At 47.4% G+C, this 14,042-nt stretch overlaps 1 protein-coding gene across 2 annotated transcripts in view; it reads right to left on the reverse strand.

Annotated features, from left to right (window-relative positions):
- nav2a (neuron navigator 2a) overlaps positions 1-14,042 on the reverse strand; it is a 96,414-nt gene that overhangs the window by 14,343 nt on the left and 68,029 nt on the right. For both annotated transcript variants that reach the window (XM_076733875.1, XM_076733866.1), the window contains 10 exons: positions 13,344-13,473; positions 11,420-11,738; positions 10,110-10,833; positions 8,811-9,030; positions 6,580-6,854; positions 5,339-5,404; positions 4,518-4,562; positions 3,808-3,968; positions 3,082-3,264; positions 215-267 (listed from right to left, as the gene is read on the reverse strand). In XM_076733875.1, coding sequence (XP_076589990.1) covers positions 215-267; positions 3,082-3,264; positions 3,808-3,968; positions 4,518-4,562; positions 5,339-5,404; positions 6,580-6,854; positions 8,811-9,030; positions 10,110-10,833; positions 11,420-11,738; positions 13,344-13,473 — 2,176 coding nt within the window. The remainder of the gene's footprint in view (positions 1-214; positions 268-3,081; positions 3,265-3,807; positions 3,969-4,517; positions 4,563-5,338; positions 5,405-6,579; positions 6,855-8,810; positions 9,031-10,109; positions 10,834-11,419; positions 11,739-13,343; positions 13,474-14,042) is intronic.

Below are 14,042 nucleotides of genomic sequence, written 5' to 3' on the forward strand. Positions count from 1 at the left end.
ATTTCCCTGGCATGGGATCAATAAGGTTTTATCTTTTATCTTATTAAAGGGTCGTGTCCTAACGGGGATATTTTGTCAGTGCAGGTGAAACAAAATGTACCAAAAACCTTGCAGCTACACTGCATCAGTACTGAAGGCATCACCCACAGCAGGACTGAAGGAGAGTTCAAACAGTCTGCAGCTCTGGTTGACTCTTGATGTTTTGTGTACTTACTGTGGAGTAAATGGAAGATGTGCTGGAGACCAGAGACAGAGATGATCCGTGAACTAAAGAGACAAAAACAAGTAAAAGTGGGGATTAGAAAGTGCAACCGTACACATAACAGACCCCACACAGTGCCCCATACAAACCACCCACCCTGCACCACCCCTGCCCGCTCAGCACCGTTCCTCCCAGTGTTCCCACTTCTCCCGGCCCACCTCCTCCGTAGCACACAGATCGTAGCTCTGCGGTCATAAAGATAAACACTCCTACATGTTACAGTCAGGCTGTGGCGCAACTAATGACAGCCTGAGCTTTACCCTGCTAATGACTCAGCCGCTAATCACACATCAGAGGCCGGGACACAACGCCAGCACTGTTTCCTGCCCGAGAGCAGATCAGAGGGGATCAGCGGCGTGATGTCATGAACCACACAGCGAGAGATTCCTTCATTCACCCCACAGGGAGCGGACGTGAGTTTACTGAGGACTCACTTTTATCTGGATCTGGTCTAGACGGAGAGGTGTGCTGGAGCCACATGAAGAGGAAGATATTAGTTTAGACTGGCTGCTGTCTGGGTTAGATCTCATCAACCAGTTTGTGCAGCTCACATGTGAAAAGACCTCTCAGCGTGTTCATCTTCTCGCTGTAGTAAGACCTGGACTGACTAAAGCCTCGAATATTACTCCATTAATCGATTAGCTGACTGACAGAAAATACATCGCAAACTCTTCATCTCGTCTAATGATGTTTTTTGGGGAATTACTTTCTGATTTCAGCTCCTCGGCTTGTTGCCACCGTTTGACCTTTAACTGACGACGCATGCACATGTCGCTGTTTGCAGCAGCACTGAGATTCTTACTCCTTTAACCTCAGCTGAATATTATGTGCACTGACAGCATTTTAACACAGTAAAAAAATCTGCAAGACAACACTGATTTGTGAAAAAATAGACTTGTTTTCATCCACAGATGCAGATACGACTGTTGTATAACAGGATTCATATATTTCAGAGTCGCCTGTATTGAGATGCCTTTATAATCATGATGGTATTCCACCATGAGTTACCATTTGATTGACAAAGGCGCAGCACAAAATAAGCAGAAAACATGAGGCTTCTTCCTGTATAAAACTGCATTATCCCCAATCACTTGGACTATGCTGACTATTTTACAGACATAAGAAGGCGAGCGTCCCTAAAGGTGAGTGGGAAGGTTTTGGGGGAGGGGCTGAAGTGACAGCGTGTCGTGGTGTTCACACAGGACAAAGTGCTGGGTGGATGATGTGACTTTTGTCCTGTCAATCCAACAACAATCGGGTAACTCTACACCTCAGCAACATACGCATGTAAGCAGCATGTCCTCTCAGACCCACACACTGCGATCGAACACACACACACACACAAAGAGAAAGTTATGTCGGAGGATTCTTGTGTGTCAGTGAGTCGCTCTCACGCCTCTCACTGTGATCCCTGTAATTATCTCCTCCTCTGAAAGGGAAGACAGACTCTGGAAGAAAGGAGTGAGACAGATATGCTACTGTGGGCGCAGTAATAATACATTTGTGTTTGTGTTATTGCGCATGTGCACATTAGGTGTGTGCAACCTGTACGTGTGTTTAAGAGCTTCACCGTACCTGCAGAAGCTCGACAGGCATTCGCTTGAGACAAAATGTTTTTTTTAAGTAGGCTGCGCAATAATGGATGATTGACAGCCGTCTCCTCCTCTTAGGCAACACAATGAAGCTTCACGTGCATGATCAGACAAACACGCTGCCCAGCGGGCCGTAATGAGTTCAACGTCACGGAGTTGCAAAACCGTGCGTCATCTTCGCCGGCTGTCGAGGTGGTTCAAGAGTTCAAAGAGGCGGTGAGTCATGTGATCATCTGAAAACTGATTGCATAATTTGAAGGGGAGCGTTTGGATGATTTGACTCTTGTCTTATACACTATATACTCAAATGAAAACAGGCTTTTATCCCGAAGAAGGAAAGATGAGCCGAACAGTGTTACAGGCTGAACTGATTCGCTGGTGAGAGTTTTCAAGTCTGGCTTCAGCAGGATTCTTGAAACAGCTGATTCCCTCGAGGCTCGTTTACAAAAGCAGCTTCAGCGTCACTGGATTCGCTCCTGTCGCTCAGGTCGTCCTTTCCTCTGCATATATTCACTCTGCAGGACAAAATCTGCCTTTGCATGTGAAGTGACTCAAAGTTTCACCTCAGTTACCCATTAACTCCATTTCCCAGAATACCCTTTACCTGCTGCTTGCACAGGCTGTGAAAAATCGGACCTTGTGCATTTCACTTGTGAAAAAGTTACCAGCTAACATGGTGGTTTGTTATTCACACTGCTGTTTGCTGACCACCAGCTGCTGCTTCTTCACATTATGGAAGTGTTTAAGGCTGGATTTCACTTTTAAAGGAACCGTTTTCAACATTACACTGCGTCTGCCTCACTGCCAGTTTGTTCCTCTGAATCAAACGTTCCTATGGCCCTGAGGATTTAGGTGACTCCAGCGGAGCGACCTCGTCTGAGCGGGAGTCTGCCTGCTGGTGGGAAAAGCGCAGCTGGGTACTTTTCCCAATAAACAAGCTTAGGAAAAAACAAAGCCGCACCAAAGCTGATTACGGATTTCTAAGGGGATCGAGCGCTTTTCTGAGAGGAGCGGTTGTAATCCGTCCTAATGTTCTCTAAACAAACGGAATAATAATTCTTTTGGCACGGGGATGTGGAATGAGGTAGGAGAGGCTTCGGAGTCACAGAGAGATGGAGGCATGCAGGTCTTGGAAATGGATTAGAGCTCATTACAGATTTAGCTGAATATCTGAAGAAAACTTGGCGAGGACTCACACAGAGTCGCCGAATCTTCGTCTCCTCTTACCTTCCTCGAAGCCGTCCCTGAAGGAGCCCGACCTGCTCATGGTGCGAGTCTTCTCGTCGAGCGACATGCACGAGTTCCTCAGTCGGCTGTCGCCACAAGGGTCAAAGGAGACGTCCTGATTGGTCAGGCTGTTGTTGCGCAGACTGGCGAGGTTGATCTGAGCCGCTGAGGTCGGACTGGATGCTGTGAAAAAGACATACGAAATGATTTGAGTCAAGAAAGGATTTTTCTTTAAACTTAATTTTTTATTTATAGTTTAATGTTAAAAATCTGAGAAAAATGGCCGAATCAACACCTTCAAATTACTGGTTTTGTCTGACCGCGAGTCCAAAATCCAAAGATATTCAGTTTACAATGATAGAAAACAGAGAAAAGCAGCAAATCCTCACGTCAGAGGCTGAAACCAGAGAATCTTTTGTTGTTTTTGTAAAATACATATATATGATTACATGACTAATTGATCAATTTTCTGCCCATCCACTGATAACACACAGTACAATTATATAATTAAAGCCATACGTATCAAACAGAGTCTAATGAAGTTAAATGTAGGATAAAACTGTTTTTAAGAACAACATTGTGTTTAACTGGATGAGTTTCACAGACTTGAGTTCATCACTGCTTAATGATTAATGTTAAATACAGGTTTTGGTGTGTGTGTGTGTGTGTGTGTACGTGTGTGTGTACGTGTGTGTGTACGTGTGTGTGTACGTGTGTGTGGCGTACCCAGCTGTCCGAAGTTGAAGCGAGTGCCGGAGGGGGAGGTGAGGCTGGAGCCGGGGGAGAACGGTGAGTTACTGGCTGAGTCCTGCAGCCCGCTGGTGGAGTGGGAGCGCAGCCAATCACGGGCCTCCTCGTGGCCTCGCAGCTGTGGCGATGGACCATACCTACAGGAAGTCAAAGGAAAGGTTAAAGCGGAAGTGAGGACACACTGTGGATTCTGTGTTTTTACTGGACGAGGTGATCTGGAATCAGATTCTCTGACTTTAAAAAATCAGTGAGGTGGATTTTTTTTTTTCTGATTAGTAGCCGGGATCTCACATCGGATGAATCAGACACTGAAACGGGAATTACAGCAGCGTGAACATAGACTGATTGTCAGCTGTGAGCAACAGAAACTGGTGAAAACAAAGCAGCAAAAGAAGCCAAAGAAAATCTGAACCCCCCAAATCAAGGCTGCAACAGCATGACACGGTGGAAGCTCTGCACGACGACAAAGTGACATGCCTCTTCACGGAAGCACAACACAGCGACACATGTGCCAAGTGCCAAACGGAAAACTTCAAAAGCATTTGGAAAAGCGTGAGCACAAGCCTCGAAGAGTGAATGTAGACGCAGAAAAAAAAAACAAAAAAAAAAAAAAGAAAGACAGAAGACAATTTGGTGAACCAGTGTGCAAAAAGCGCAACATGTCCGGCAGGAAGTGAAGTCTGTACCTGAGTCCTTTCTTTGGCAGAGTGTTTCTACCACAGTGTGGCCCGCTGTGGGAGAGAAACACTTCAGAGGAGGAAAGCAAAGGAAGCAAGGAGGCAAGGAAACATGTGGCTGCATCTCTCAAGGACTACCTAATACTACTTTTAACCTGCTGAGACATTTTCCTAACGGATACACTGCAAAATCTCTGTCTTGCCGGGTCATTTTTGACTTTTACTCAGCCCGAAAACTGAAACCTCTCTCAAATTTTACAAGAATTTTTCGTGAGAAAGCAGACTCAGACAATATAATAACAACAGAATAAAGAAAAATGACACTTGATAGTAGAAAATACTTAAAGCAGCCACATCTGGCTCATTGTAGTGGCTGATTATTTCCATTATTTCTCTGAAAAAAAAAGACTTCAGGGCTCAGAAATAGTAGAATTTTTGCAGTGTAAAACCAGTAACAAACATCATATGCTGCTGCTATTGGGTAAATCTGCACATATAAACTCTACCACAAGGTGGCAGCATGTAAACAGTCATAACAGACGAGGGCGGACCACTAAACAAAAACACTGAAGCTGCCAACATCCACACAGACGACCTCACTCTCTCAGAGACACTCATTCATACAGGAGCTGGAGGTCCTAAAAATAACCACAAGCTACCACACAGAGCGACACACTTCCACACGAAAACCAGGAAATACAACGAGCTTCCACACAGAGCTTCTCTCTGCGGCGCTCCTGACGCTCCCTGTGTGGCAGCAGGCGGTGGTTTAGTAGGAACCTCCACAGCTGTCTCACCAGAGGCCTAACACTGCGCACAGGTGCATTTACCTGTCCTGCTTCCGAGGTAGCGTGTTTCGGCTGAATATTGGGCTAGCGGAGGGGGAGGAGAGGGGACTGATGGAAGACAGGAAGGAAAACGCACAACAGACACAGAGAAAGAAAGTTTTAGAGAATAAAGTGGACGGAGAAATCGTTCAGAACAGAAGTCAAGTGAGATTCTTCACCAGTGAAGTTAATGAGGAAACTCGGCGAGGAGGGTGATGTCATAGCCCCAAAGCTTTGACACCAGATGCTATTAAGTTTCCTCTCAGACATTCCTGTCACATTACACAGTCAACCTGTCAGGGTGGAATCCGCTACGATAACCGCAATTACTGCATAATCGACCGAGGACGCCACGGGACTCTGTTTCTCCGCTCCAACGCAGACAGAACGGCAAACGAGAAGAGACACCTCATCAGGGACGGACGCTCGGAGCATCGTCTCCACTCTGGATTCTTTAAGAGGAATTAATGTCAGGGTTTTAACCTGGTCGGCGACGGAGGAAATACTTAGATCCCTGAGTTAAGTGAAAAGTTAAGATCATGCACTCAAAAATGACATTTTGTGAGCAAAATGCATTGAAGTGTGAAGCATTCATTATGCAGAATGAGGCCTTTCACAGCGTATACATTAAACATGCACTGAACGGCTGGATTATCATTACAGATGCATTCAAGTGGAAGCAGCAGTCGTGTTTTTTGTGGTTTAAATGAAGCTAATTTTGCTAATGCTATAAACTTTTAGGTCACTTGATGTGTAACAAGGTTTTCTATTTCATAAACTGATCATGTGTTTCATACGTAGCAGATGATCTTTGTAACGTATTAAGTAACTGCTAACTAAGCAATATTTGCTTCTGAAATGCAATGAATGATAAGCATTAAAGAAACACTGTGTGAGTTCTAAAAGGAGGAAAAGAACCTTAAATCTTTTATATATGTACAGTTGAGCTCTTAAGAAATAAAATGCACCCTAGCTTAGTTCAACACACTGATGGCTTTTGCTGCTGCAGCCTTACTTGGTCTGGTATGACCAGTTGATAAGTACTACTACACAATACAGTCAGTTAAAAAATTCATGCAACTTATGTTAAGTCACATTAATTCATTAATCACACTACAGCCACGACCTCATACAGCACACCGATGAAGACAAGAATCTGATATCGAAGGGTTCTGGGTTTTTTGGAAAAACAAAGATTTTTAAAAATGGACACCCATAAATTCCCCACTCGTGTGTGTCCTCACCTCTCAGACATGCCGGTCTTGACGCTGCCAGCGCGGCCCAGGGCGGACAGGGTGTCCTCCCTGTGGGTCCCGTGGCCCCCGCTGCCCAGGCTCATGTCGATGGACTCGCTGCTGGTGTGCATGCTGCTGACGGAGGGGTACCCCACGCTGCCTGCCCCGCCGTGCCCGCCCAGCGTGCTCTCCCGGCTCTGGGCGGAGGAGCTGCTGAAGGTGGTGCCCCACGTTAGGCTGTTGGAGGGGCCGGTGGAGGAGTAGACTGAGCCCGGACTGGAGGCCTGTGGAGGGGCAGACACGAATCCCAGAAAGTCTCTTAAATGTGAGAAACTGATGCTTTTCTGTGTTTCACATCATTATAGACTGGATATCTTTTTTGGGATGAGGTCTGCCACTATTTTCTGACTTCTGAAGATATATTCTGAATATAATCAATCAGAAAAACCATTAATGAACAGATTAATGAAAACAACCGTACGTATTGTGACGTATGTCCCACTTTTCTTTGACAGCTATTTAAACTTGTGAACCGGCGCTGCGTGCTTGTAAAGACATGACAGCTGCTTAAAAACAAAGCCCGATGTGTCACTTCGTGATTAAGAACTGGTCTGTTAAAATCGGATGAATCATGTGAGAACATGACGCAGAGTTTGTGTCTGAGCATGCTCACACATTTCTGCTCTGCTACAATATGTAGCCTGCAGTTAGTCAAACGAGCGCCTACGGTCCGCCGCTCGTCTGCACGTCGACCGAACGCACTCATTAGTCCTTCAAGGAATTCGTCGGGTTTGCGGTGTTGGTCAGGCGAGAACAAAATCATCTCTGTGCCGCTGCCAAAGCCTTGTCATTAGCTCACAGACACCTTCTTCTTTAACGCATACACACTTAATCATCCGTCTAACAAGACTCTACAGCAGGGGCTCTCAAAGTGCGGTCGGTGGGCCAGTGGCGGTCTGCGCGGTGCCCCAAAGTAACACGAATGCATGTGTCATATCTTAATAATTCCATTTGAATACTTTTTCCTTTACAGTAACCTACACTTGGCACCTTGAAGTGATGCAGGAATTCTGCTCAGTCAGCAATGCTTTCGCTTTAATTCAGCTTGACAGTTTAACGTGGAAGTGATGGCAGAGAACAAAAGGAGGCTTCAAGAGAAACGGATCGACTCTTAACTTCACCAGGTGATGTTTACCATGGACTGAACACAAAGCACAGCTGAAGCTGATAAGAACGTCATTCATCTGGCTGATGTAAGTGCAGATAAGCCCAAGTATTAGATGATGACGGCACTTGTTGAAAAATTAAATCTGCAAGGGTTTTTTGGCCACTTGAGGACAGAAGAAACAAGTTAACGCACTGCTGGGACACCACCTCCTTTGAAGCTGATGTGGTGAACTTATTAACAAAGAGTTGGTTATTACATGTCCAGCAGTTACAGAGCAACATTTGGAGTCTTTTGGCCACCTGATGAATGTAAGTCCAGTCTTCACTCTCTGTCTTTCAGCAGTTTTTTACCATCTGAGGGAAACATCCAGCTCTTTAGCTGCTTATTGCTCCACCGTGTTCCACAGCTAGTCGCTGACTGTTCCTCTGCTGCTTGGTGCACAATGGGTTTTTAGAGCTTTTTGGCAGAAAACAGCAGCCTGCTGCAGCCAAAGACAACACTGAGATTAGTGTGAGTGGACCAAAACAATAACGCTGAGGGCCCGACAGCTAAACAATGAACTGAAATGCTCCATAAAGCTCCATCAAGCTGAGAGCAGCTGCAGATTTAGGTGATAATTCTCACTACAACTCCTTTCACACTGTCTTCACTTTACATTGAACATATTGATTACAGCTGCTTTAAAGAATCACTTCAGTTATTACAACTCTTTCCAAGGAAGCAATATTTCATGGCAATCCCTCCAATAGCAGTTGAGATACTGCAGCCTGGACCAAAGTGGTGGACCCGCTAACAGGCTGACATTAGCATGGCTAAAAATAACACAAAAGCAACTCAAAACTAAACTAAAAGAAAAAAATCTTGTCATGGTAAGTAATGGGCGGTGTGGGTGGTGGGCAGTTGGAGAATGTGTACGGCTAAAAACAGCAGCATAACTAATGAATAAGGGACTGCTCCTGTGACACAGCTCCAACAATAAACCAGAGCAGTGACTCTAGAGCAAAGATTGTCAAGATCTAAAAGCCAAAGAATAAACAAAGACACTTTTTTACGTTTAGAAGTTCTTGCCCACCTGCTCGCTGCCCAGCGTTCCCATCCCCGATCCGTGCACTCTGCCTCCAAACAGGGGGCTGCTGGTCTCACTGTCCACGCCTCCCAGCCCTCCGTCAGGGGACTCCAGCACCGTGGCCACATGGTTCATGGTGGCGTGGGGGTTGGAGATAACAGTGGAGTTCTTCATGTTTTCAGCTGTAGTGACGGGGGCCTGTTTGCTGGGCTTCCCACCGAACAGCCTGCGGAAAATCAGGGAGGGAAGGAAGGGTGAGAACTGGGCTGAACGGCACTAATGGAAGAGCAGGAATGAAGCGAAGGATGCCATTTTTTAGGAGGAGGATTTCCTCGAGATATGTAAATCGAAACCTGATGCTGGTGCAGCTACAAAATGTCAAAGGGTTCAAAGTCATTACGATTCATCCTCCAGGGACTGGGAATATTAACAGCTGGTTTAACAGCAAGCTTGATGTAAATATTCTGGATAAGTGTTGCGTGGAGGAGCAGGCTGACTCCTTTAGGTCGGGACAAAAGCACCAGTATTGTTCTTTACTCTGTATGAAAGAAAAACAGTGGAAGTAGAAGGCCTGCAGCCAGGAAAGGTAGAGTCAGTGCTCAGATCTGAGTCAAGGCCAACACACACACACACACACACACACACACACACACACACACACACACACACACACACACACACACACAGACACACAACTCTCTCCTGGTTCTCTGCTAATCCTGGGTTAGAGTTAAATGGCAGGCTGTGATGACTGGAGCCGTGGTGGGCGATAATGGCAGCACACAGCCTCTTTGAAGAGTTATCACTCCCTCACATTAATGAGGGCAGAGCGCTGAGGTAAGACTCGGCTCCCATTACCCCGCACCACACCCTGCCCCTCCACCCTCCACCCTGCCCCCTGCGCCGCCAAGGTTGAGGCTTGGCAGCTGATCAGCCCAGCTCAAGGCCTGCCTTTCACAATGGCCTGATTTAACCTCACTAAGCTTCTGTGTGTGTGTGTGTGTGTGTGTGTGTGTGTGTGTGTGTGTGTGTGTCTGAAACAAGCCCACACGTGTGATCATTACTCACCACTGTTTATCATTTACTGTGACTACATGATTACTGTCTTTTAAAATGGTCTTCTGTGTGTGTGTGTGTGTGTGTGTGTGTGTGTATTGTATGTGGGTAAATTCAAGCCCATACAAGAGGGCCCAGCTTTGTATGGCTCATCAGGTAGCCGTCATTATGTCTGCAGAACTACTGACAATACAAATTACGTTCAGTAAGAGTGTGTGTGTGTGTGTGTGTGTGTGCGCGCGCACTCACCTGCGGAGTGTAGGTGAAGAAACCTGCTGTCTTCCTGTCAGAGGAACAGTGGCTGCTCCTCCGCTCTGCATCACCACTCCGCTCCTCAGGTTGTCGATCTCGGAGACGCCTTTCTCCCGATCCGTCTGATTGGCCAGCAGGCCTCCCGAGCCGTTGGCCTTGGCAATGCTCATCGAGTTCTTCCCGTGAGACGTGACGGACAGCACGGCCGCCTCGATGCTGCTGGTAGAGGAGCGGTTTCCGTTGCGGGACGCTGCCCCCGAGCGGCTGGGCCTCGGCAGGCTGCGGTACTGCAGCGTGGAGCGGGCGCTCATGGGGAGGAAGCCGTCATCGTGGTGACCCAGCGCTGAGCCGCCATCCTGACCCCCGGCCTTCAAGCCTCCCGCCAGTGAGCGTGCCCCGGACTTGGGCATCTTCCCCAGGGTGGCTGAGCCGCTCGTGATGGTGGCGCCGCTGGCAGTGACCATGGTCACCATCCCCGGGCCCTGCTTCTTGAAGCCGAAGGTGCTGGTCGGGGTGCGCGAGGTGAGCGTGTGTGTCTGGGAGTGGGGGTCTGAAACGGTGTGTGTGAGGGCGTTTGTGGTCGCTGTGCGGCCGGCGGGGATCGACGGCTTCTTCGCCTCGTCACCACTGCTGCGTCCCGCATCTGAGGGCGAGCGGTGGAGGCCGTTAGCACGCGGAGAGAGGCGACCCTTTTCTGACACCTTGACATCGTCCGTTTTACCTGCAGGACACAGAATGAGGCATCAGCGGCGTGTGTGGGCCACAGAGCACAACAGCTGGAGGTGAGGCGAAGAAGACGCATCTCTAAACTGTCAGAGTCTAAAGAGTCCATATGCATAAAGACGGCAGCGTCTCAACCCGTACGAGGCTAAAGGCGAAAATATGAACATCACTAGCAGCTATTCAGGCAGTGTCCTTAAACGATTTCTGCCTCTGAATCGTGAACACACCCTTGATGTTTTGATTTTTTCCCTTTATCTAATAATATTCTAACTTTTTGACAATGGTGCCTTTGTGGAGCCGAATGTCGGAGCGACTCTTAACAATCCAGCTGCACTAAATACCGAGGTTGGGAAATGTTGACACACAAAGAGCAAACTATTTAAAAAAGCATTTACGTAAGTATGTCCAGCATCTGCGCAGCACAGAATCCTACAAAAACACTGTTCATCCAGGCAATGCAACAGATGAGCAGAATATAACCGTGAGTTCGGATCAAGAACGATACTTGAAGTACATTTAAATCTAATTATTTATTAATGCATCATTTATCTATATATTTTATTGCCGCTGGACGTCTGTGTTACCTGAACTGTGTGTTTTGAGGCCAGCGGAGCCCGTGGAGCTGGTGCTGCTGGTGCTTTTAGTCCGGGGGGACGTCACCCCAACCTGAGCGGTCATGCCTCTCCTCCAAGAGCCAGTGTGGGACACGGAGGGGGTCTTCCTCCCCGAGCTGCCCTTGTCCGACTCATCAGACATGTCGGAGGGGTTCCGGCGACTCCACTTGGAGCCCGGCTCCATCCTGACCCCGCTGTCCGACCCGCCGTCTGGCCTCTTCACCTCGTCTCCTGACCAGGCCTGGTGCACCGCTGTGGAGGCCGAGTGCTTCTCTGCATCCGTCACAGGCTGGGAACACACACACACACACACACACACACACACACACACACACACACACAGACACAGTATGTCAGATTTATTACTGCTGAAGAAAGCGTCTTTTAAGAGACGTTGCCAAGTGCTTCTTAAGAGCACTCCTTTTTATGACCGCAGCCGTGGTGCTGTGCGATCGTGCCAGCGTCCACACCAGCATCACCTGAGCGTTTGTCAGGAAGCTGTCTGAGCACAAAGAGCTCTGCTCCTTATTTCAAAGAAGCAGCTTGGCTTCACAGGGCAGCTTGACTTGATATTAAAGTCAAGTCTCGAGTCTGTCAGGACAAGTTTTATAAGTCACGTAAGTCGTCTTAGGCTAAATTCAAGAGCATGCACGTTTATCGGGTCTCTGAATGGAGGACTGATAGATATCTTCCCTTCCAAGCTGTGTTGTTCGACTAGCTTGCCTGGTCTTACTTGTTTTTCACTTGATTAAAATGTGAGACTTAAATATTTGCATTTAAAGTCTTGAGGGAGTCACATCTCAGTCGTCCCTCGCTGCAGAAAAGTCCACTTGAGTCCACGTCTCAAACCCAAAGTCTCCTCTGGTGACTGGTTTACAACAAGAAGTGTAAAAATAGCTCCTGCTGCTGATCACCCTGAACCTACAACAGACTGAAGGAGGTCAGCGCTGCCCTTCTTTTAACTTTTTTGTGGACTTCTCATTTTAAATAAAGATATGACTTAGCATGTTCACCATAGCCTAACAGTCAATTACAGCCATTTGGGGGACGATGGCTGCTTCTGAGCAGATTCTGCAGCTGCTCAGTGCTAAAAAAAAAACAAACACAGTCAGCCGATCTTTGTTATCGCCAGAGGACAGATGAGGCAGACGTAATCAACCTGCACTGTGTCGGGCAGCTGTGCTGAGAGAAAGGCTCCTTTGTTTTTCTTCAGCACCTCGACCTCTGCAGCCGTAACAGACGCACATCACATGTGACCGGCTCCACGTCGGCCACAATACGGCGTGCGTGACCTACACGTGAGTCAGCTGACGATATTATCGTCTCACAGATCACTTTCCTGAACCGCGGTGGCTCTTAATCAGTGTTTAATGGTTTGAGGCCAGTGTCAACATCAGCTTTAGCTTCGCGAGTTCGCAGCTGTGCAGCCTCGACGTGGTCTCACATTCTTCTCTGAGTGCAGAGGAACGCTGGGACAGGCTGGGTCGAGCCAAGCTTGAGTCCACGTTTCTTTCACACGCTTCAACTTGGTACAATGAAACATAAAATAATAATAACAGAAAAAGCGTCGTTCGACTTCTTCGCAATGAAAATGACCCCTGAAATCTCCAACTGTCTGCAGACAGAGGACAGGAGAACCTGGACCGCCGGCACGACTGGAGTTTGATGGAATTTCATCAAAGCTGAATCCAAACCCTCTAAATGAATCTACTCAGGCTCAGCTTTCAACCATTTTAAGTCATTCAAGAGCTAAAACTCACACACTGTCTTCAGATAAATAAACATGAAGTTTCGTTTATTTTACTCTGAGCTTAATGAATCCAGGTATTTTACTGTGTGTGTGTGTGTGTGTGTGTGTGTGTGTGTGTGTGTGTGTGTGTGTGTGGTGTCTTACCTGTGTGCTGAGGCCCTTGCGCTGTGCAGCAGGCGTGTTGGCGTAGGAGGAGATGGAGGAGCTGGTGTTGATGTCATCTGTGTCGATGTTGTCGCTGATTCCACTGCTCACAGAGCTGCTGTCATCCCAGCTGGACACACACACACACACACACACACACACACACACACACACACACACACACACAAAGAGGACAGAGACTCACTTTAATACTCTTCAAACAATAAATCTTCCAGAGCGGAGAGGATGGGGGAGTCCACTTGGCTCTCGCCTGTCGGCGGCTCTTGGGAACATGTTTTACTCGTCTTTGAAGACACTGAATTGACTGAGCGGACAGCTCGCAGAGCCTGACGACACAGCAGTGAAGCGTGCGGCTTCTTATACCAACAACACAACATTAAAGGACTAATCTGTGTACTTCATTTTGCAAGGACAGCAAGTACGAAGCTGTGTGTACTGTCGTTTTTCTGATGAACGTCTGCCTTTGTATGAAAACAAAAGAAAAACTTGCAGAGTTACGCAGAAATAAAAAGATTAATAAAAAGATGGATCCGCCGTCTCTGACTGCCTGGTGAGTCTCTTCCTTTATTCTCCGTCGAAACTGGCTTCGGCTTGGGTACGCACACACTTCCACACAAACAGGCTGAATGGGGCTGTCTATCATATGAACAAAGGCTTGTTGGAGGGGTGACATCATGG

The sequence above is a fragment of the Chaetodon auriga genome, chromosome 1, assembly GCF_051107435.1.
Source record: "Chaetodon auriga isolate fChaAug3 chromosome 1, fChaAug3.hap1, whole genome shotgun sequence".
NCBI lineage: Eukaryota > Metazoa > Chordata > Actinopteri > Chaetodontiformes > Chaetodontidae > Chaetodon > Chaetodon auriga.